We start from the raw sequence: 23,428 nt of genomic DNA on the forward strand, positions 1-23,428 counted from the left end.
CCAAAAACCAAACCAATTTCACATTTGTGTCTTAATGCTATAAAAACCAATAAAAGTTTTTCAGGAGTGTTTTTTAGATTGTTTATGGAAGGCAGTTGCTTCAAACAATGGCATAAAGCTATTCAAAACATCAATGTAAATTGTGATAATCGTAATTAATAATCGCAATTACAATTTAAGGGAATAAATTGACAATTATGATTTTTGTCATAATCGTGCAACCCTGCTTTCAAGGTCCAGAAAAGTAGTAGAAACATTGTTAAAACAGTCGAAGTAACTACAGTGGTTCAACCTTAATGTTATGAAGGGACGAGAATACTTTTTGTGCATGAAAAAAAAAAAAAAAAAAAGACTTTATCGTTATTTTCCTTACACGTTTAGGATATGTAAGGATTATTTAATTCAATTTGACTGAATTTTAATATTAATTGAAATAAGTAAATATTAGGGCTGCATGATTAATCGGTTGATTCGGGAAAAAAAACACTGAAATCATGCTTTGGCTTAGTGCGATTATGAAATGGCAAAGCTGCGAAATTTTTTTATGCACGGCTTGTCAATGAACTACGGCTCCAAATACTAATCCATCTGAAAGCACTGCGTGTTTGAATCGCTTATAATGTGCATTTGTAAAAGCAACACACTTCAAACATATTTCCAGACATGAGAAGCATTTATTAACATCTTGTCTAAAAAATTTAACATGTTTTTACTCCAAACTCACTTCATAATGACAGTTGAGTGTCCTTCTGTGAGATGATGTGGCTTCTTACACAGAATAAGGCAGTTGTGTTTATTAATCATGTTTGATCAATCAGTGTTTCAATCTTCTGTTTATTCAGCTACAGCGATAATATGGGATTTCCTGGAATGATGCATGTTCTACTTCGGCAGCAGGGCATATTTGCAGTTTCTGTGCAAGAGCGCCCTCTGGCTTTTACTACTGATCACAGAGCCGTACAGCTCTGACAAGCTGCACACAAAATAATCACAGCCTTTGCCAAATCATGTGCGATAAATTGTGCAGCCCTTGTAAATATTATTTGCATAATTAATTTTTTTATAATGATTTTATTAAATGTAAGAATATGTTTTAAGTTAAAAATGATTCAACAAGCATAGTTTAATCAAAACCACAACTGTACCAACAATAAAAGTGCAATTATAATAAATAAAAAGATGAAATGTATGTGCTATTTCTTCAGGTAATAGAAGGCTATTATTCTTCGAAAAATGCAAATGCATACATTTTTAGGACATTTTTGCATTTTCTGGTTGTGCAACTTCCACAGTGGTGCAGATTGAATCTCATCATATGTAAAATAGCTCTTTTCCCCAATAACTGGTTTCTGTTAGAATATTCCTTTCCCTGAAAATGCCATGAAATACAGTATTCCCCAAAAAACTGTGGAAAAACATGCCATTTTATGGCATTTTGAGTAAAAGGAAATCAGTAGACAAACTTTTGGTACATCCCAACACTAAACTTGTCTCTAGAAATAACATCCTAAATCATTTTGCCGAGCTCATTTAACAGTAAAATGTTATCATAGCAGAAGTGATGTTTATAGCCCAGAGATTTATATTATAGCGTTATATTAAGCTTGGGTATGTGATAAGAGTACAGAGATGTGTAGGCATGACTGTAGTCGCTATGGAAACAAAACACATTTCCATGGAAACCTGTAGGATTATGTAATAGCATACGGTCACTCGTGGTCCTTTATTCTGCCCACTCACTCCTGAACACTCTGCCTGATCAACATCTACATTTTTATTATCTTTGACTCTTTACGGCCTCTCAGCCCCCACGGTCATTTTATCATTCGTTTTCCCTCTGGCCACATTTTAAGATTGAACTCTGTCTGGAAACATCTGGAAAGTTTCATTATCAAGCAATCAAACTGTCAGCAATTTCGATTGCAAAAACGTCTAAACAATTGCGTTTTCCTTAAAATTCCTACAAATTCCATGGAGAAAATAAGAAAACTCCAACTGGAAAGTCCTGTAAAGCCATTGCAAATGAGCCAGATCTCGCTGCATGAATTTCCTGCATCAATAATGCCTTCTTGACAGTTTCTAAATGGCAGTCAAATCCATCTCAGCCCACCAGCAGGCTCAGATGAAGGCCAAAGCCCATCCAAACGGGCCAAAACACGTTTCCAGAACTCCCTGGCAGCCGTTAAACCGGACAGCAGGCGATCAGAGAGAGTCTGTCGTGGCTGAAAGCAGCCAAACAAACCAAGATCAGTTTATAAATGCATATAAGACTGGAACACCTGCAGAGTTGGAGGAAGAGTGTGTCTTTCATATGGAGACAGAAAGACAGCGAAGACAGAAAACATAAAAACGTTTTGAACTACAAAAAATATATATTATAAAAATATGCATATTAAATAATGCATATTAAAAATAAAATAGAGGCCAGTGAACTACCACAGTCTAAAGTGTCATGAAACCCCCATTTTCAATTTTGAAAAAGAAAAAAATGGGATGCAACGCTGTGGAAAAGAGTAAGAAGAGGGGAAAAGACAAACAATAAAACACCAAAATTAAAATCAAACTTTCAAAGGATCAGTTCTAGGATCTGGTGGGATTTGTTGAATCTTTCTTTAAGCTGCCCAGGGGTTCAACTGCATGAATTTGCATCTTATCACCGACTCATGAGGAACTTCCTCATTGACCTAGTTTCCAGAAGAGAAGTGTGTGAATTATCTCACCCGTAACACTACACAGATGTGAGGGAGGGCGTGGAGCAGTGATCATGTGAGTGTGTGTGGGACGGAGAGTTTATGTGGGTGTGATCAGAATGTTTTACGTTTTAAAATTCAAAGATTCAAAATGTGAAGATTATGCAGTCAGTTCTTTGCTTGGTCAATGTCTGTTATTAGGCTTTAAGAACCTTAGAAATAATTGAGATCATTCGGCAAAGTTATTATCCAACTGTAATGTGGTCAAAACCTGCCTGGAACTACTTTAGTCATGCGTTTACTGGAAAATAATTGCATGCCTTAGAATGTTCCTCAGCCAATCATAATCAGGAATTCAACTTTCGGTGATGGACAGGGGTCAGCATGGTCACCCTGACTGGTCTGCAGCTGCTCCATATGCAACAAACTGATGCACTGTGTATTCTGACACCTTTCTATCAGAACCAGCATTAACTTCTGAAGCAATCTGAGCTAAAGTAGCTCGTCTGTTGGATCGGACTACACGGGCCAGCCTTCAATAAGCCATGACCCTGTCGCCGGTTCACTACTCTTCCTTCCTTGGAGCACTTTTGATAGATACTAACCAGTACAGACGGGGAACACCCCACAAGAGCTGCAGTTTTGGAGATGCTCTGACACATTCGTCTAGCCATCACAATTTGGTCCTTGTCAAACTCACTCAAATCCTTACGCTTGCCCATTTTTCCTGCTTCTAACACAACAACTTTGAGGACAAAATGTTCACTTGCTGCCTAATACAGTATATCCACCCACTAACAGGTGCCGTGATGAAGAGATAATTAGTGTTATTCACTTCACATGTCATAATGTTATGCCTGATTGGTGTATGCACACATTTTGTCACAACTCAAAATCGTTACAGTATGCAATAGTGCTAATTACCCAAAATAGCTTGCCCTGAAATGTCTCCATTTGTACATTAACGTCTGAAAACTAACCACAGCACACACCAGCTGTTAAACATCTTAAATCACATGTTGTGTATTTGTGGAATGTCATGGCACTGTCCGTCTGCATTATTCCTGGCACACGGCGGAGTCTAAATGTGGCCGTGGACCAGTAGATCTGAATAGTGCACATAAACTACATAACTCACATACACCAAACACAGAGACTCCTACAAACATCCTTACGCTGTGCAAATATTTCAAATAACACCAATGACATGATAAAATGAATTAAAGCTCCTGACTCTGAAATCAGTTTAGAAATAAAGCACATTGAAAATCCCCCTTATAATTATGAATTATTAATTATAAACATATGGCTGTGTTCCAGTACTTAGTGAGATGCCTTGCTGTCTACACAGACCGCACCCTTCACACTCTACATATTGACAATAAATTATACTTTTATTTATCTGCCAATAAGCAATACTTTTTTGGCATTGAATGGATTAGAAGTGTTTTGATAATCAACATTTCTCTTGCTTCGTCCACCATGGATGGATTTCACAGTTTGTCACAATGCATTACAGGATTTCTTTCTCTGCAAAGTAGGATTTGGCCAAAAGTAAGCATCTTAAAGCAGCATAATCACTCTGCAAACATTTCAAATAGCCTTTTTTTAAATCGGTATCGTGCTTTAAACTGCTGCCCATGGAGGTTTAGGCTTTGGAAGAGAGCTGTGTTTACTCTAGATGCTCTCAAACAGTTTTTATACTGAGCAAGACAAACTCTTAGCTGCACACGCTACTCAAACTATTTCCTGTTTAAGGCAACAGAGCATTGCATGTATGAGAATTTGAGCAACAGAAAGGGTGGAGAAAGGAAGAGGGGAAAAAGTTAAACAACGCAAGATGAAAATGAGAAACACATTTCCGTGCCTCTAGAGGGTCGCGGGCGAGAGAAGGAGTGTGCTGACTCACTGCTCGCCCAATCCATCACATCTCTGAAACATAAATAATTGATCAAACTGATCACTTCAACACTAAACTAATGAGCCACCATTATAATATGTCAACAAACACACACCTGTGAGTGCTCATTCTATAGTAAAGATGCTATTTTTAAGGGGTGGTTGATTATGAATTCACTTGTTTAACTTTAGTTAGTGTGTAATGTTGCTGTTTGAGCAAAAACAACATCTGCAAAGTTACGACAATCAAAGTTCAATGCAAAGGAATACAGAAATCGCAACAAACGGCTGGTAGGGACTACAACGAGCTTCTTCCCAGGTTGGTGACATCGCTAACCGTAAAATTTACATAAACCCCGCCCCTGAGAACACACAACAAAGGGGGCGGGGCCATGTTGGGTTTGTTGTAGTCGAGTGTTGTTGACATGCCGTCATTTTACGCCGGACTGCTTCACAAACGAGGGTCAATTCAACACAAAAGATGAACATGACGGCACATGCTAGTGGATGAGTTGAATCAACTCCACAGCAACTACATCAATTTATCCACTAACCATTCAGAAACGTCTAAAAGTTGTAACTTCTTCCTGAGTCTCTCCATCAGTGTCGACTCCGGTTTGAACAATGTAAGGCTGAACACTTTCCTCATTTTGGCTGCGTGAGATTCTCCAGCTTTGTTGTTGTTGAGCTGTTAAAGCTCCGCCCTCTTCTGGAGCAGCAGCTCATTTGCATTTAAAGGGACACACAAAAATGGCATGTTTTTGCTCACACCCAAATAGAGGCAAATTAGAGCTGAAACTTCACAGACACATTCTGGAGACTTATATTACATCTTGTGAAAGGAAAGGAACATAATAGGTTCCCTTTAAAAGGTTCCTAATATTGTTTTGGAGTCTCCTACAATAGATTTACATGCATTCAAGGTAAAAAAACAAATTATAATATACATCGCACATCACCTCATTTCTCATGGAGTCTGAAAAATTATTAATTCGAAGATTCAGAGTCTCTAAACCCCTCCTTTCCGAGAGCCTGCCCTGCTCTGATGGTCTACTATCATATCTGAAATCAGCACTTAATATGCAATGACACAAACAATAAAGATGGCGTTGGTTTTATTGTATCAAAAAACAGCATATAGGCAAGTTGCAACAACTTTTGGCAATCGAAAAGATAATAAAGAACTATATTAATTGTCTATATTAAAGGATTAGTCCATTTTTAAATAAACGTTTCCTGATAATTTACTCACCCCCATGTCATCCAAGATGTTCATGTTCTTCTTTCTTCAGTCGAAAAGAAATTAAGGTTTTTGATGAAAACGTTTCGTTCAAACGTATCGTTTAAAGCCCTTTAAAGCTGCACTGAAACTGTAATTTTGACCTTCATCTGTTTGGACTCCATTGAAGTCCACTATAAGGAGAATAATCCTGGAATGTTTTCATCAAAAACCTTCATATATTTTCCACTGAAGAAAGAAAGACATGAACATGACATGGGGGTGAGTAAATTATCAGGAAAATTTTATTTGAAAGTGAACTAATCCTTTAATGGCATTATGCACCATATTGTTTTTGCCACAGTTTTATAAAAACACTGCAGCCCTACAGATCTGTAATGCCCTTATGGTTCAAACCCTCAGACAGACGCTTCAGTCTTTCTGTTTCTCTGACTGACAGTCTGTCAGGACACCAGAGACACATGCACGAGCCCAATCTGTGACCAGCACAAAAACACACACGTCCCACAACACAAGAGGCCTTATGAGAATTAGTGATTAACCGATGATAAACTGATATATCAGACAGGCACGGCCTGTAACTGTCTGGATGGCCACTTAGTGTCCTTTCCAGGTTGAAAATGCGCTTTAAGTAATAAAAAAAAATGGCTGATATGAATTTAATATCGCAGATGACATAACAAATATCACTTTAAAGTCAATGAACATAACCTGCGTTATCGACGCTCTTTCTAAAGTCAAAGAAACGCAACAAAGATGACTACATTTCGCAGAAAACAAAATATTTCCAACTTCCAAAAGTGACTTTCAGTATTTTCATTTGTGCGCGAGCAGAGTTGCAGTGGCCCTCACGCGACTGTCCTGTCCAGAGCTCCTGGGTGCGCGCGCCTCCGCGCTCCTGTTTCTACACATAATAAACGTTACCGAGACTCTCGATCTTGTCAGAAAACGGTCAAGTGACCTCCAAATCACAAAAAATGTCAAAACAAACACGATAAACGCGAGTGTCCTGCAGAAAGCGAGCGTTTACGCCACTAGCTCGCGCGCTAACGTTGAGGCCGCGCGACTAAAACCCTGAGGAGAATAATCCATAGAGAGAAAACAAAAGTAGGACTCAAACTTACGCTTCTGTTGGGTCTAAATGTGCGGCTGGAATCACAGCGGCTCGGGGACAGGCGGGGAGCTCGAGGTTTTCTCCGGGAGCGGGATTGTGTCCAGTATTTCTTTCTGCAACCGTTTGTTTCTGTCGGTGCGCGTCTCAGACTGGGGCGCGGCGCTCTGGACTCGCTGAGGTGGAGAGGCTTCTGATTGGCCAGCGTCACTCGACGTTCCGCCCACATCTCAAAACAGAGCATTTGATGTGAGCCGCCTACATACGTGATGGGCGTGGCCTGTCCATCTTAAAAACAGAGAGCTCGGCGTGTGTAATCTGCTGGGTGGGGTGGAGTTTAGCCTGTATGTTTTCCAGAATTCAGTGTTTTTATTGAAACTGCACATCTATTATAGCTTATACTTATTAAGCTGAACCTTTATATTCTATACACATATAGTTATGTACTAATTTAAAAATCTACAGAGTGCAAGTTGCAATGCATAGAGGTGATTTCAGGTAAATTTGGACACTTTTGCCACTGAGATGACTGGGAAAAATATCCCAATTGTCCTGAATTAACCACATCTTTCAGAGTGTGTGTATACTCTTATGCTCATTATATTTCATAATAAATACAGAAAAAACAATAATATTGTAAAATATTATTACAATTTAAAATTATGCTTTTCTGTTTTAATATACTTTAAAATATAATTTATATCCAGTGATCAAAGCTGAATTTTCAGCATCATTAGTCTTCAGTGTCACATGATCCTTCAGAAATCATTCTAATATGCTGATTTATTATCAATGTTGGAAATAGTTGTGCTGCTTAATATTATTTTATAACCTGTGGTACTTTTTCAGGATTCTTTGATGAATAAAAAGTAAAAAAAAAAAAAAAATCAGCATTTATTTAAAATAGAAATCTATTGTAACAATATACACTGTTCAAAAGTTTTGGGTCAGTAATTTTCTCTTTCTTTCTTTCTTTTTTTTTTTTTGAAAGAAATTAATACTTTTATTCAGCATAGATGTCTTAAATTGATAAAAAGTGATGGTAAAGATTTATATTGTTAGAAAAGATTTATATTTTGAATAAACGCTGTTATTTTTAACCTTTTATTCATCAATGAATCCTGAAAAAAAAGTACCACAGATTCCAAAAAAAAATTAAGCAGCACAACTGTTTCCAACATTGATAATAAATCAGCATATTAGAATGATTTCTGAAGGATCATGTGACACTGAAGACTGGAGTAATGATGCTGAAAATTCAGCTTTGATCACTGGATATAAATTATATTTTAAAGTATATTCAAATAGAAAACCATCATTTTAAATTGTAATAATATTTCACAATATTATTGTTTAATATTGTGATAAGACCTTAAGACCTTCATTCATCTTCAGAACACAAATTAAGATATTTTTGATGAAATCCGATGGCTCAGTGAGGCCTGCATCAATGACATTTCCTCTCTCAAGATCCATTAATGTACTAAAAACATATTTAAATCAGTTCATGTGAGTACAGTGGTTCAATATTAATATTATAAAGCCACGAGAATATTTTTGGTGCGCCAAAAAAACAAAATAACGACTTATATAGTGATGGCCGATTTCAAAACACTGCTTCAGGAAGCTTGGTTTTGGTGAGCATAAGAGACTTCTTTCAAAAACATTAAAAATAGTAATGTTTCCAAACTTTTATATATATAAATATATATGTGTGTGTATGTGTGTGTGTGTGTGTGTGAGAAAGAGAGAGAGTGTGTATGTGCGCGTATAAATGTGCACTGTAAAAAGTGAAACATTGGATTAACTTAATAAAATTGAAGTAACCATTCACAATAAAGATTTTACATTGACCTAATGTTCAGAAACCATTCAGTTCAAACTAATTTTCTGCATTTCATGCAAACTCTTTTCTGAATTTGGTGTAAATCAATATTTTAAATTGGCTTAAATTAAAAAAACAAGTTTCTTAACAGACTTGATTTCCTGCAAACTCTTTTCTGAATTTGGTGTAAATCAATATTTTAAATTGGCTTAAACTAAAAAAAAAAGGTTTTTAAGAGACTTGGTCTAAATTTAATTTTCTTCAATCTGAAATATGTATTCATTGCAAGTAATATAAATTGCTTCACAATTGACAATTAAAAATTTTAAATTCTCTCAAAATATATATATTTTAAATGAGTCAGATCAAACATTATTTTAAAAGATTTATTAAATCACTGTTCTTAAGATTAGACTTTTTTGGCAAAACAAACATTGTTTTACAAATACAAATATAATTCAGAGAAATAAATTTAAATCAAATACAAATCAGAGATATTGCCACATCCAGTAAACAACAAACAACTACTAATACGATGTAGTGGAGACTGGGGTGAAAGAATTTCTGCCATGCTGTGTTCATCAAAGCACTGAAATGGAGGCTGTCAGTCAGTCATTGACTATGCAGCAGAGTGGAGAGGCGACATATTTTGGGGGTCATTTTTCTTGCGCCAAGTTCCATTAAAACTTTCAGAAAAAACTCAAGTGAATTTCAGTTCTTTTGGATACTCGAGGTATACCACATATGTTAGTCCAAACAGCATTGCTACAGCAGCTGCGGTTGAGGGCACGTTACTGAGGACCTCTGTGGACTCAATGAGAACCCTGGTGTCTGTCTGTCTCACAGATTAAGACGGCCATTGTTTGCTCCAGTCCATCACCTGGCATATCCTGGCAAGACAATACATAGTAATGAATAAAGAGTGTATAAGTATCTCAGAAAATTAAACACTATTTTGGTTTTGAGTGGTTGATAGCACTGTTGCGGTCTATTGTTTGTGTGTACAGATCTCAGACCCTAGGCTGCCTACAAAGGCGTTTTTTTTGACGGCCTGCTTATGGGGCGTGCAGCTAGCGGATCATAAGGATGAATATGATCATTTATGTTTTCGGCCTGCAATCGCTGATACAACCTTTAAAGGGATAGTTCACCCAAAAATGAAAATTTGATGTTTATCTGCTTACCCCCAGCGCATCCAAGATGTAGATGTCTTTGTTTCTTCACTAGAACACAAATGATGATTTTTAAATCAACCGCTGCCGTCTGTCAGTGGTACAATGGAAGTCAGCGGGAACTTGGACTATAAGAGTCGAAAAAACTTCCATAGACAAATCCAAAATTAAATTAAGACACGAAACGATCGGTTTGTGTGAGAAACCGAACAGTATTTATATCATTTTTTACCTCTAATACACCACTATGTCCAACTGTGTTCATCAATCGATTTGTGATGTCTGAACTCGCTCCGACAACGGAAGTGATGTCTAGCACTCATTGAAGTATATGGGCGAGACATCACTGCTTTTGTCAGAGCGCGATCAGACATCACGAATCGATTGATGAACACAGTTGGACATAGTGGTGTATTAGAGGTAAAAAATTATATAAATACTGTTCAGTTTCTCACACAAACCGATCGTTTCGTGTCTTAAGACATCAATGTGTCGTCACGAGCGTTGGTGGCGTTTCGTTTGGATTTGTCTGTCGTGTTTTATTTACTTTTATAGTCCAAGTTCCCGCTGACTTGCATTGTACCACTGACAGACGGCAGCGTTTGGAGTTAAAAATCTTAATTTGTGTTTTACTGAAGAAACAAAGTCACCTACATCTTGGATGCGCTGGGGGTAAGCAGATAAACATCAAATTTTCATTTTTGGGTGAACTATCCCTTTAAAACAACCAGGGCATCCATAACACTTCAGCTGAGCCAAATGCAGATTGCCTCCATATAACACCACACTGAAAAGGCTAACAATGTTAGTTTTAGGGGCATCATGCTCAGATCTTCACTCATTGTGGTTAGACGGAGTTCGTTTTGAGCACAAACGATTGAGTTGTCAGGGTTTTAATGTTGGTATCATACAGGGCTGTACAGTGTGACAAACATGCTACAAAAGAAATCAGTCTGTGCTGACAACTTTCAGGCTACTGGTGCTAAAAATCTTTTAACCTTTGTAGCACCAGTGTTACGCGCAAAAAAAGTTAACTTGGGTAAAGTTGGTTTTATATTCGCACATTCGGACTTCTGATAAATTCAGACTTTCAATAAATGTGCAATACATTAATGTTTGCGAATTTTAACCAGCGACACGATATTGACAACCAACCATTGTCAACTTACAACATTTTTCACAGTCGATCAAAATAGGCAAGTATTGTTTTAATGGCATATTTACTTCTGAATGTCCAATGTAGTGTGATTAACAAGGCTATTGAATACGGATGTCTGAATGTGCGAATATAAAACCAGCTTTACCCAAGTAAAAAGTTAATGTACAACCCTGTCATAGCGACCATAGAACAGACCAGTTAAGATAATATCAAACATATTTGATTCAGTCTGACTCAGTCGTAATTGTACATACCTCATCTAAACGATGTAAAATCCTGCCATTCTTTTCTTTTGTCACGCCACCCTTTTTCCGTTGTGATTCTCATGAACTCTGCACTGATCTAAAAAATGAAAAGAGCAGAAAATACAAAGTTTGGGATTAATAATTGACCAAATTATTTAAATTAGTAACAAAAGCTGTAATCAAATTACTGTTATGAATACCAAATGAACAAGAATCAACATAGTTTTGTACCAAAACTGACCTCTTCAATTTGAAAAAGTGCTGGCCACCTCTCCCACAACATTTGCAATTCTTCCCAGTCAAATATTAAATTGTCATCTTTCTGAAACATAAGTAAATTAATTATCATATCTTACCTGGCAAAAATTTATTTATTCAATGTTATCTACATTATATTGCAACTGCAGCAGCATTTTGAACATTTGCAAAGATACGTTAAGCCATTAACTTTTAAATGAATCATTATATTCAAATTGCAAACACACCAGGACAGTCTCCGCATGGAAAACACACGACTGGTAGATGAACGTGCTACAACATTTCTCTCCGAAAAGGTAGGAAATTAAAATAGATGGAATGGAGGATTTTAACTGTGATAAGATGATTGACATGCCAGTTTACGATGACAGGATGCACGCGACAGATCCGTCCGTTAAAGATGACAAAGTAGTAACTTATCTCCCATGGCTTGCATACTCTTTTGCTACACACTCAAAAGTTTATACTTTTTCTCCACAAAAAGAGTACATACTTTTAGGGCGTATAAGTAGGCGAATTGGGACGCAGCATATGTAATCATTTGCTCCAGCCCTGAATCAGTGCAATCAGTATTGAATGTAATGCACGAATCACCTACTGACCCCAACCCCCTCCCCTCAATGGCAAAAACAACTTACCAGTGTCAGCGAAGACTGGACAACCAAAACTGGCACCAGGAACTAGGCCTACCAAGCAGCAGCTTTCCTAAAATTAAAATCCAAACATTAATCCATTTTAGTTTTACAGTTTCAAAGTGTAAATTAATTTTCCTCACATTCATTTCCTGCCTTCGCAAATTTAAAACATAAAACATATAAAATCAGCGTTTATAATGGCATTGAGCGCCCGGAGGTGAGCCAGTAACGTTAAGCCTAAATTCTGAGCGGGAAACGTTACACGTCACTCGCATATTGAGGTGATTCATTTCTTTCGGCAAAGAAATGCAATATACTCAAGCTTTAGTCATGAATACAACTAAAAAAATATTTTTTCCTTTCATAATATCCGTTCAATCGGTAGATAATATTAAGTTCTTGGATTTCCCAGGAAAATCGTTAGCTGTAAAATGGCGCAATGTTAACGCTATACCGCTAATGTCAAAATTAACGTTATAATAAATTCTAATCTGCGTATCTGTTCATTAAAATGATATGACGTTAATGCTATTCAAGTATTTAAATGCTGGATGAGTTTCCTCATTACTTTAACGTTATGCTAGAAAGGTCGCGGTAGACTGGCTATCAGTAAAACAGTGACAAGGAAGTCACCTTATAAAAACTGAACTAGTTAACGTTACCTTATAAAAATTATAGTGTGAGTGCTGAAATAAAGGGCAAGGATAACACAGACGTACAATTTTGATTAATTCCTCCCTTACCTGACAAAGTGTCCTGTCCTGTTCGCTTCGCGCCTCCTCCGACTTCTGCCACTTCTGCTGCCGTAGGTCTCTTCCAGAACCTTCTCTCGAGTTTTCATGTGTGCGCATGCGCAAACCATGCTTAATCTAATAAAAGTCGTTTGATTGAATGTATGATTTAAATTTCATTGTTATGTTATAATTTTATATTGTATCGATCTAAGAAAATAGATTGAAAGACACATATAAATTACAAAATGTAATTTTACTTAACAATCTAATAATTTTAGGCTATTGGAATGGAAAAAAATATATCAAACGAAGAACACCAATGTTTTACTTTTTACAGTGTGTGTGTGTGTGTTTCTCCATTTCAATAGAAGTGTCTGCCAAATAGATATATTTCAAGCAACAACAACAAAAAAAATAATTCTTTTTCTTTGATTGTTGAAATATGATCTGCTTTGAAAGATTCACCCTACAATGCATATATGCATCTCAATTTCCCAGAAAATTCACTGTCTGCAAGCAGGACTGTTCAGTTGCATTTAATTTCAAGTTTGTCAGTTCTCAGGATCACCACATGAGGTCGCCACTCTACGCCACTGCATTGATCAGTAATCTGTTATTTATAGATGACTGCTTTGAATGATGTCATTCACACACTGTTAGACTTCATTTGGCTGCTGTAGTTAATGTTTGGATTCCACTAAAGAGTTATAAATCAATTTTGCATATGGAGTTAGTTTGCTGAGTTAGTTTCAGATGTGTGTTTTATGCTCATTTTCCTGCACATTTGTAGTTTATCATGTGGTTGGATTTCATCTCCCCAAAGATCTGATCCTGAATCAGTCTAAAAAGAACAGCTTTGACACTGAATTCAGCTCTGAGTGACCTTGAGATTAATCAGTAGTGAAGTGTTACACCCAGTAGCAAAACAAACATTCCTGAAATGCAATGAATATTGCAAATACTTTGTGGAAAAGGAGATTTTTATTTGCTGATCGAAATGAACTCATTGGGTGATGTCATGCAGGATATTAAATGTCTTTATTCTTGCCGTGGACAAACCCTGTAATGAAATCAGCTTGATCATCAGTTATTGTAAAATATTAAAGACAAGATTGATTTTAAAGGGGAAAAAGAGGCTAAACCAGTTCACTTTCTGCAATCCTTCATGTGTCAGAGAAGCTGTTTGATATATTTCCTCAGTCATTTCCTGCTGGATTCTGCTGTTCTCCGCTGTGATTATATCAAATCTGATGTTTTAGTAGACGTCTTCTCCGAGGATATAAATGAAACAATACAAATCTGATGCAGGAGTTAAAATAGGAATAAATATTTCCAGATCTGGGTGAGTGTTTTATCCTGTCATTTGTTTATGATAATGCATAACTCTGATTTAAATCAACTCTTTAAATTACAGACATGCAGAATTCGAGCTGAAAGCAGAAAAATGTATATTCACTTGAGAATGAATTAGTTTGACGCTTTTTTGGTTTGATTTGAAAATGTTTCAAAGATCATTGTGTGTTTTTCATTGGAAGCAAGAAAATCAAACTCTTTTTAGGAGTTTTAATCAATAATCACTCATTTGTGAACCTTTGATTAATTATATCTGACCTATAGACAGTTACGAATGTAATATATTTCAAAATCCAAAATATTTTAGGTTTATCTCAGATTTTTAATGTGGTCTCAAACTTTTGGCCTGATCTGATCTGATCACTCTATAATACTAATATTTGTCCAGTCAGAACTACATGATTTTTCTTAAATAATATATATTTTGTTTTATTTTTCAGATGCTCCCTGAAACCTCAAAATAAGAAAAATAAGACTTTATGCCAGTAATATGACAAGAAAACTAAACGTGGCTGAAGAAAAAGATGAATCCAAACCTGCGCAAAAGAAAAAACAATGAATAGAGGAAAAGAAAATGTCTGTGGATTCAGAAAACATCGAAATCTGCAGCATAAAAACAGCCTCGACAAATATCGACCAAAGTGTAAGAAAGTTTGACACTGAACACAATATCTGGATGTGGATGATTATAAGATTTGTGTTACATTGGGCTTAAGGTTAAACTGAATAATTGAATAAAAGTGAAATCCTGCGACTCACTCACAGCTGTTTGATTTCAGTCTCTGTTGATCCAGACGGACCTGAACAGCGTCGCTCTGGTGAAGAGAAATTCAGAGATGAGGTGAGAGATTCACTCATGATCACAGAATAAATCTGAACATGTTTTGATTTCTAACATTGTGTTTTTCTCTTCAGAAAGCAGCAGTTTTTCTCTTCCAACCATCAGGATGTTCTTCATCGCTGTCAGTCGATGATTCAGAATGAGACTGGAGCACAAAACTCTAATATTTTCCTGTGAAAACACTGTAAGTGTTCATGACTGTCACTGCACTGAACTGTGTTAAACTGGGGCAGAAACACTGAGATCACACTGTCCTTCTGTTTCAGCTGATGTTCATGGCAGAGTTTTACCAGTTCTGTGACTTCAGCACTTTATTCTGACATCTTTAAACGTGTCATAAGCTGTTTTTATCCAAGTGTCTCGTTCATGATCTCTGTTTTTGAGCTGCGTGAAGCACATGATCAGCAGGGATTCATGTCTGTATTATTTGATTCTGTTGAACTCTTTGTGAAGGTCATGAAAGTGGATTTACTACATTATACCTGAAAGTGTTCTCAGTCACAAATGTTTTCTTAAATGTTTTTGCAATGCTCAATAAATATTTAATTTAGCAAAGAGACGTGGCTGTGTAACCTCACTTGACAAAAAACAAGAACAATCTATAGAATATAAAGCAATCTTGATTAATACATGTGCTGGCTATTTACAGTTTGCTATTGTTATTGTAATGAAATAAGTAGATTAGAAAAAAAGTACATAAAACTGTTATTACCATCTTTACCCACTAGATGTCTCTTTTCAGCACAAACTTAGTATGGAATATGTTACTTGAATTAGAATATGAATTTGCTTATTTGAAATTAAATATGAAGTTTTGAACTTCACACATCAAATTCAGATGTGTTCATTGAGTTCAGAATATTCTCTTACTGAGATGATGAACTCTTGGAAACTGGTGTGATTAGTTTCTATGCAGGAGAGAAATGACAGATAAAATACTTCAAATGCTTGTATTGCAGATGATATCTAGTGATTAAAAGCTGCTATAACTGGATCATCATCATCATCATCATCACTGTCTCTAATCTGGGCCTGTATTTATAAAGTTTCTCAAAGTGCCATTTTAGTCTTAAGTGCTGAGAATTCATGAAATGTACTCCTTTCAAACTTAAGTATAAAAGCAAGTTATCAAATTTTTTAAAGCTAAGAATCACTTTTTCTCTCCCAGTTCTTTAAGACAGCTCGAGAGGTCTCTCAAGTGGTTAGGAGTTGCAGGGGTTTGTGATGCATGGAGACAGAGACATGTGTGAATCTTTCAGGGGAGCAAGAATGTTTTTGAAATGTTTGACGACGAGCAGTTAATCAAACAGAGCAGACATCATCTTTTTCAGTGCTGGTTAATGTTGGGCTGAATTGTTTAACTAATTCAGCAAGCATATGATTATAATAAAATCTAATTTAGGCTATAGGCGGGTCAGTTAACAGCACCCGTTTAACATTTGCAATTAAAACATGGTGGAAAACGTGTTTATCTTTCATTTCCAATGTATATATCATAATGTATTCTCTTGAAAATTCTTAATTGTCAAATGTGTGTTGAATGTAAACTCCTTTTTAGCAATTTCACTATTCAATGTGAATTTATCTAAGAATATTCTTAAATAAGGAAATCTATTCAGTGATTGGTCCATACCTATCGTTGTGCAATTTGTGGCACAGCAAAGTGTCGTGAATCATCTCTAAGACTGACACTTAAGATTTAGTCCTACACTTCACTTATATTATGACTGAGATGCTTGATAACTAAACTAGCTTTGAACCAAGAATTTTTTTACTCTTAAGTCAATTATTAGCAGTGTTCTTGTGAGTAATTCTCAGAGGCTTGATAAATACAGGCACTATTCGATGTCAATTTGTTATATGCAGAAAGTCCCAGACAGGAAGCTGAAAACCACAGAGAAAGTTAACGAAGAGTAGAAGGGAACAAAAACAGGAAGTGTAGACTGCTCAGATCACGGTACACTGTAAAAACTAAAGGTGCCTCAAATATCCTTTTGGATACTCAAGGAACTTCAAAATGTAATTTAAGTGCCTCAAAGCTCTTTCTCCTATAGTAGGGTTACTGGAGGAGCATTGACAATCTTTGAGGTTCTTGCTGGAACTTATGGGATCCTTTAAGCACTTTGTATTTAGTTCAGAGGTTCTGGAGTCACCTTTTCATTACCATGAGACCTCGAAGTGCTTTGGGGGAAAATAGAGGAACTTGAATGCGATAAAAGGGTTATTGGAAGATCTTTTAACATTTAAGTGGTTCCTGGAAGATCTCTTATGTTAAAGCCAGCATCTACCCAAAAGTTCTGTGAGGCCACAATAAGATGTACAGCTTTGAACATGTATTAGGCCTATTATTATTATTATTATTATTTATTTATTTATTTATTTATTATTAATTTTTTTTATACTTAAGTTTGATTAAGTAGCCTATAGCCTACATAGGCATACATTTATTCTGTATATTTTATAGATTGATTTAAAGCTTAAATAATAATAATAATTATTATTATTATTATTATTATTATTATTATATGAAAAAGAAACAAGAGGAGGATAAAAATGATTATGCTGTCTCGGAACTGCTGCTATTCCTCTGCTGTCCCTCTGCTGTCATCGCTTCAGTGATCCTCGCGCTGCTCGCGCGCACAAAAGCTCACCTCGCGTCATCATCATCATCATCGAATTTGAAAGTAACGGCTCCCCTCATCAAAGCCTGCCGCCGCATCCGCGGTTTGCTCGGCTATCCGTTATAAGGTTTGTAAACTCGAAATATAAACACGCAGTCTACTCACTATATGTGCAAACACATACACATTATCTTAATTAATTATACAATACTATGTTTTTACAGTGTTTACCCCTTAGTATGTCGTTAAGAATGATTTAGCCGTTTTAGCTGCCATGCTAACGAATCTAATGAACTTTACGCTACAAACGGAGTTCATTAACTTATTGTCTAAGATTTTTTTTTTTTTTTTAGTCATTCAACGTAATTGTGTTTTCAAATTGCCAACATTACTATGTTTGCTGATACCTGTCGTCATTGGCTTTTGTTATTAGGCATACAGAATAACACAAATGGTTAATATAGTTTTTGTTTATTTACTACAGATTTTCTCTAATAGTACCCTTTTAAAGTTCTTTACTGGCCAGTACATTTTTATCTTTTAATGTTGTGCATGGATATAATCAGCTTTGTTATTTTGTTTTCCCAGAACAACCATTTCTGAAATAATCTTGAAATGTTAGAGTACCTGAACCATGTAAGTATTGAATTACAATTTTCTGTGTGAAATTGTAGCCTATGTTTGACTGCGTACTTGTGTTTTTTAACTTTACCTACCTACTGTAAATCTAATTTCAATGACAGTTTGGGAGATATTCACAGATCAAGATATACAAGGTGCTGTAATGTGGTGAGTTTTAGAAGTAAGGTTAAGGGATATTAATTTAATTTTAAGCTGCTCTTTTCCATTTATCAAAAGTGATTGGGTATAGGAAACTTCAAAATTAACTTAAAACCATTCATACACTATATTCCTAGTTTTTAGAAGCCATACAATAGCTATTTGTGATGAACAGACACAAATTTAATCCATTATTCTCTGAAAATCTTCCCTCGTGCTCTCAAATCTCATTCACATTACTCATATAAATAATATGACAGGTGTGGCATCAATGATGCTAGATGCCTTTTTTCTTATGCCTTAATCATTTGCATTTGAATTTAAGACATTTGAACTTGAAATTACATCTTCAAGTTTAGTCTTTTTTATAAAAACAAAGAAAGAAAAAAGAAAGTTATTGCTTCAGAAGACTTACAACACAACTCATAACACATGATTTGTGCACTCGTATGATACTTTTTAGGATCTTTTCTTGGACATTTTTGGAGCTTAGAATATTTATCCATTTTACATAGATTGATGCATTGAATTGAATGAGACTTGAATTGATTAATGAATGATTTACACAATTTTTTTTTCTGTTTGTGTTTCATGCAATGAAATTGAACGGTGACTGCATTATGCCCGAGATCTGCTTTTGGGTTCCACAGACAGAGTCAAACAGGTTGGGAATGTTACAAGGCTGAGGAAATTATTTTAATTTTAAAACTATCACTTTAATAATGTTACTAACAGTAAATTTTGTACTTTGCAGGGATCTTGGCCTAGTATACTTAAACAAAAATCCTCCTGTAGACCTGGAAATCATTGAAGTGCCTGGATCATCCACCAAAAAAGAGGAAAAAGAAGCCTAGCAGAAAACAAAGCTGCTGTACCTTTTTACTTTTCTGATTAATTACCTCAAATGTACCTTGTGAAGATTTTATTATTGATTGGATTTTATGTTGCCGCGAGTAAAGGTGCAGTCACATTTGTGACATTTCTGTGAAATCACGCAGGCAAAAAGGTCCATTTATCATTTTCAGCAATATAGTGATGTATTATATGATGGAGCTCATATAGGAGTCACTTTCAGTCAGCTTTCTGTTGGTCAAATCTGGTGAATTTGAGTAACCAACTTGGACTCATAGTGAAATTTTTTTTTACCACACATGAAATTAATGATTGTGTGGATTTTTATTGAAATTACTGGAATTCATTCTCCAAACAGCAGCAAATTTTACTGCACCTTAAAGGGTTAGTTCACCCAAAAATGAAATTTCTGTTATTAATTACTCTCCCTCATGTCGTTCCACACCCGTAAGACCTTCGTTCATCTTCAGAAAACAAATGAAGATATTTTTGATAAAATCCAGTGGCTCAGTGAGGGCTCTATTGACAGCAAGACATTTAACACTTTCAATGCCCAGAAAGCTTCTAAAGACATATTTAAAACAGTTCATGTGACTACAGTGGTTCAACATTAATGTTATACTTTTTGTGTGCCAAAAAAAACAAAATAACAACTTTATTCAACAATATCTGGTGATGGCCATTTTCATAACACTGCTTCATGAAGCTTTGAATCTTTATGAATCTTTTGTTTTGAATCAGTGGTTCAGAGCGTGTATCAAACTGCCAAAGTCAGTGGTGAACCATTGAAATTTCGAAACACTTATCACGTAATAAAGCCTCGTTTACTGAAATCACATGACTTTGGCAATTTTATATGCGCTACAAACCACTGATTTGAAACAAAAGATTTGTAAAGCTTCGAAGCTTCATGAAGCAGTGTTTTGAAATCGCCCATCACTAGAAATTGTTGAATAAATTCGTTATTTAGTTTTTTTGGCGCAAAAATAGTATTTTCATCACTTCATAACATTAAGGTTGAACCACTGTAGTCACATGAACTGTTTTAAATATGACTTTAGTAGCTTTCTGGGCATTGAAAGTGCTAAATGTCTTGCTGTCAATGGAGTCCTCACTGAGCCATCGGATTTTATCAAAAATATCTTAATTTGTGTTTCGAAGATGAACGAAGGTCTTACTGGCGTGTAAATGTGGTAAATGGAAGCTTAAACATGTTTGTTTAACGTGCAAAAACCAACGAGGTTCATTCTTGTGTTACACAGCACGTTTGAGCTTTAGCAAGAACCATTGAGGTGGTTCGGTTGAGCTTCTGTTTTTTTTTCGCAGATCAATGTTTACATGTGAATAAAAGCTTAAAATAAATCTGTTCACCATTTAAGCCGGGCACACATTTAATGACTAGCTAAAACATTCTAAGACTGTGCTCAACATACAGCGATTGTTTCCTGCGACTGAAGCCGATTTAAATACTAACACATGGAATTTGAACACCAACTGTAATCGCAGACTGAACGCAACTGGCTCATAACTGATCGCGCTCAAACGCGTCCAGTCAAAGTATCAATTTACATTCATAATCAGCCTTACAATCGTTAAGTGTGTGCGCAGCTTTAAAGTGATTGAGTTTATTCAGAAAAATTGGACAAAACCACTCAATTCATATGGATTATTTTTACTATCTCTTTATGAACTTTTTTAAAGGTGCCCTTGATCATGTTTTTAAAAGATGTAATATAAGTCTAAAGTGTCTCCTGAATGTGTCTGTGAAGTTTCAGCTCAAAATACCCCGTAGTTTTTTTTTAATTAATTTTTTTAACTGCCTATTTTGGGGCATCATTAACTATGCACTGATTTTCACTCGACCCCGCCCCCTGCCAATCGCATCTTCCCAGCCACACGAGCTCTGGACTATATTACAGCGCATTTACAGAGTTCACACAGCTAATATAACCATCAAATGGATCTTTACAAGATGTTCGTCATGCATGCTGCATGCATGCTTCGAATTATGTGAGTAAAGTATATATTTGGATGTTAAACGTTTGATTCTGCATGAGTTTGAGGCTGTGCTCAGTGGCTAACGGCTAATGAGGAGAGATTTATAAAGAATGAAGTTGTGTTTATGCATTATACAGACTGCAAGTGTTTAAAAATGAAAATAGCGACGGCTCTTGTCTCCGTGAATACAGTAAGAAACGATGGTAACTTTAACCACATTTAACAGTACATTAGCAACATGCTAACGAAACATTTAGAAAGACAGTTTAAAAAATATCACTAAAAATATCATGTTATCATGGATCATGTCAGTTAATATTGGTCCATCTGCCCTTTTTTGCTATTGTCATCGCTTGCTTACCTAGTCTGTTGATTCTGCTTTGCACATCCAGATGTTCTGCTCTTTCTAATGGCTTGAATATGAGCTGGCAATGGCATAGGCCTATGCAAATATTGGGGGCGGAGCCCCCGACTGTTACGTAACAGTCAGTGTTATGTTGAGATCCGTGTGTTTTCCGGAAGTCTTTTAAACAAATGAGATTTATATAAGAAGGAGGAAACAATGGAGTTTGAGACTCACTGTATGTCTTTTCCATGTACTGAACTCTTGTTATTTAACTATGCCGAGGTAAATTCAATTTTTGAATCAAGGGCACCTTTAAACGTCAAATTGGTTGTTGCGTAGCTGTTTATGGAGGGACAGAAATCACTCAATTTCATCAAAAATATCTTAATTTGTGTTCCGAAGATGAACGAAGGTCTTACGGGTGTGGAACGACATAAGGGTGAGGAATTAATGACACAATTTTCATTTTTGGGCTAACTAATACTTTAATGTCATTTTTTAAACATTGATTTATTACATGGGACATTTGTGTTTCCATGCATTTTGTTGAGATGTCTATTCTTGTATTGCCTATTGTTTATAAATGGTTGGTTATTCATGTTGCTTATGTATTACCCTATTTTTTAAATGTGTATTGATATTAAGCCTATTGCTTTTTTTAAGTGCCTTAAAGTGTATGTAATAAAATTCATCTATATGCAATAAACAGTTTTTATTTTGCATTTGCAGTCTTTCAATTTATTATAATAGAAGTTAAGGATAACCATAGTACCAACCTGAAAATAAATTAATAATTTAAAAAAAAAATGAAATTTGGTTCCTGGAGGCACCCAAAGCGGTTCCACACAATGCTTCATATAAGGGTTCCTCAGGAAACCTGGGTGGTTCCTCAGAGAACCAGCCCTTTTGAAAGGGTGCCTAGAGGATCTACAGACGGTTCCGCCGGTGTGGCAAAGTGAAGAACCCCAAAAGGTTCCTACAGGCACCTTTTATTTTTACAGTGATATGCAAACTCAAACAGGGTAACAGAAAATATAGTCTAAAATAACACTGAGAAATAAAGTCTGAGATACAGTATTTTTAAATTCTCATATCTATTTCCTTATGTCAGATTTCTTAAATTTAACAAAACATTTCAATCAAAACAAAGCAACATTGTGTATGGCTATTATTATTAATAAAATGAAGTCAGTATCAATAAAATCCATCTTTGGATATACTGTTTAATACGGTTCAGACATGTAAGGCACAGCACATTATAACTGCATAAATTATGTTGAGATTAAAGTTTCAATGTAGAAATATTAAATGACTGACATTGACCGGCACAACATATTTAATGTTACATTAAATATGTTGTGCCGGTCAATGTTGTTACAGTAGACGGAGGACAGACACAGGTATAACTTAACACAGTCTTTATTTTGACCACAGGAGAGCAAGGAGAATGAAACAGGTGAGAGAACTGGTAGTAGAATGACTTGAACTGGGAATACTTGGAATAGTTACTGTCCTGTTCTTTGCAGGGAGTTAGACGCTGGAGACTGGAGATCGTTGGAGCACTTGGAAGCTGACGGGAACACACTCACGAGGCAGACGAAGAACACAATGGGAATCGACACGACGGAGACAGGTAGGTATGCAAAGAGGAGTCCTTGAGGTAAGCATA

General features: G+C 35.9%; 1 protein-coding gene and 1 long non-coding RNA gene across 18 annotated transcripts in view; both read right to left on the minus strand.

Moving 5' to 3' along the window:
* add1 (adducin 1 (alpha)) overlaps window positions 1-7,113 on the minus strand; it is a 41,563-nt gene extending 34,450 nt beyond the window's left edge. For 3 of the 17 annotated variants that reach the window (XM_067377068.1, XM_067377067.1, XM_067377069.1), the window contains exon 1: window positions 5,144-5,477. In XM_067377068.1, the coding sequence (XP_067233169.1) occupies window positions 5,144-5,238 (95 nt within the window). In that variant the 5' untranslated portion in view covers window positions 5,239-5,477. Of the gene's footprint in view, window positions 1-5,143; window positions 5,479-6,953 lie in introns of those variants that run through there. The other 14 variants (XM_067377062.1, XM_067377075.1, XM_067377063.1 and 11 more) reach the window with 11 other exon arrangements.
* A 2,147-nt stretch (window positions 7,114-9,260) lies between these two features.
* LOC137013151 (uncharacterized) lies at window positions 9,261-13,063 on the minus strand. Its single transcript, XR_010893669.1, has 5 exons — window positions 12,978-13,063; window positions 12,238-12,304; window positions 11,583-11,663; window positions 11,351-11,438; window positions 9,261-9,655 (listed from the first exon to the last, which is right to left on the minus strand). It is a non-coding gene; the product is annotated as an uncharacterized lncRNA (long non-coding RNA).
* Between the last annotated feature and the right edge of the window lie 10,365 nt (window positions 13,064-23,428).

The sequence above is a fragment of the Chanodichthys erythropterus genome, chromosome 22, assembly GCF_024489055.1.
Source record: "Chanodichthys erythropterus isolate Z2021 chromosome 22, ASM2448905v1, whole genome shotgun sequence".
NCBI classification, from domain to species: domain Eukaryota; kingdom Metazoa; phylum Chordata; class Actinopteri; order Cypriniformes; family Xenocyprididae; genus Chanodichthys; species Chanodichthys erythropterus.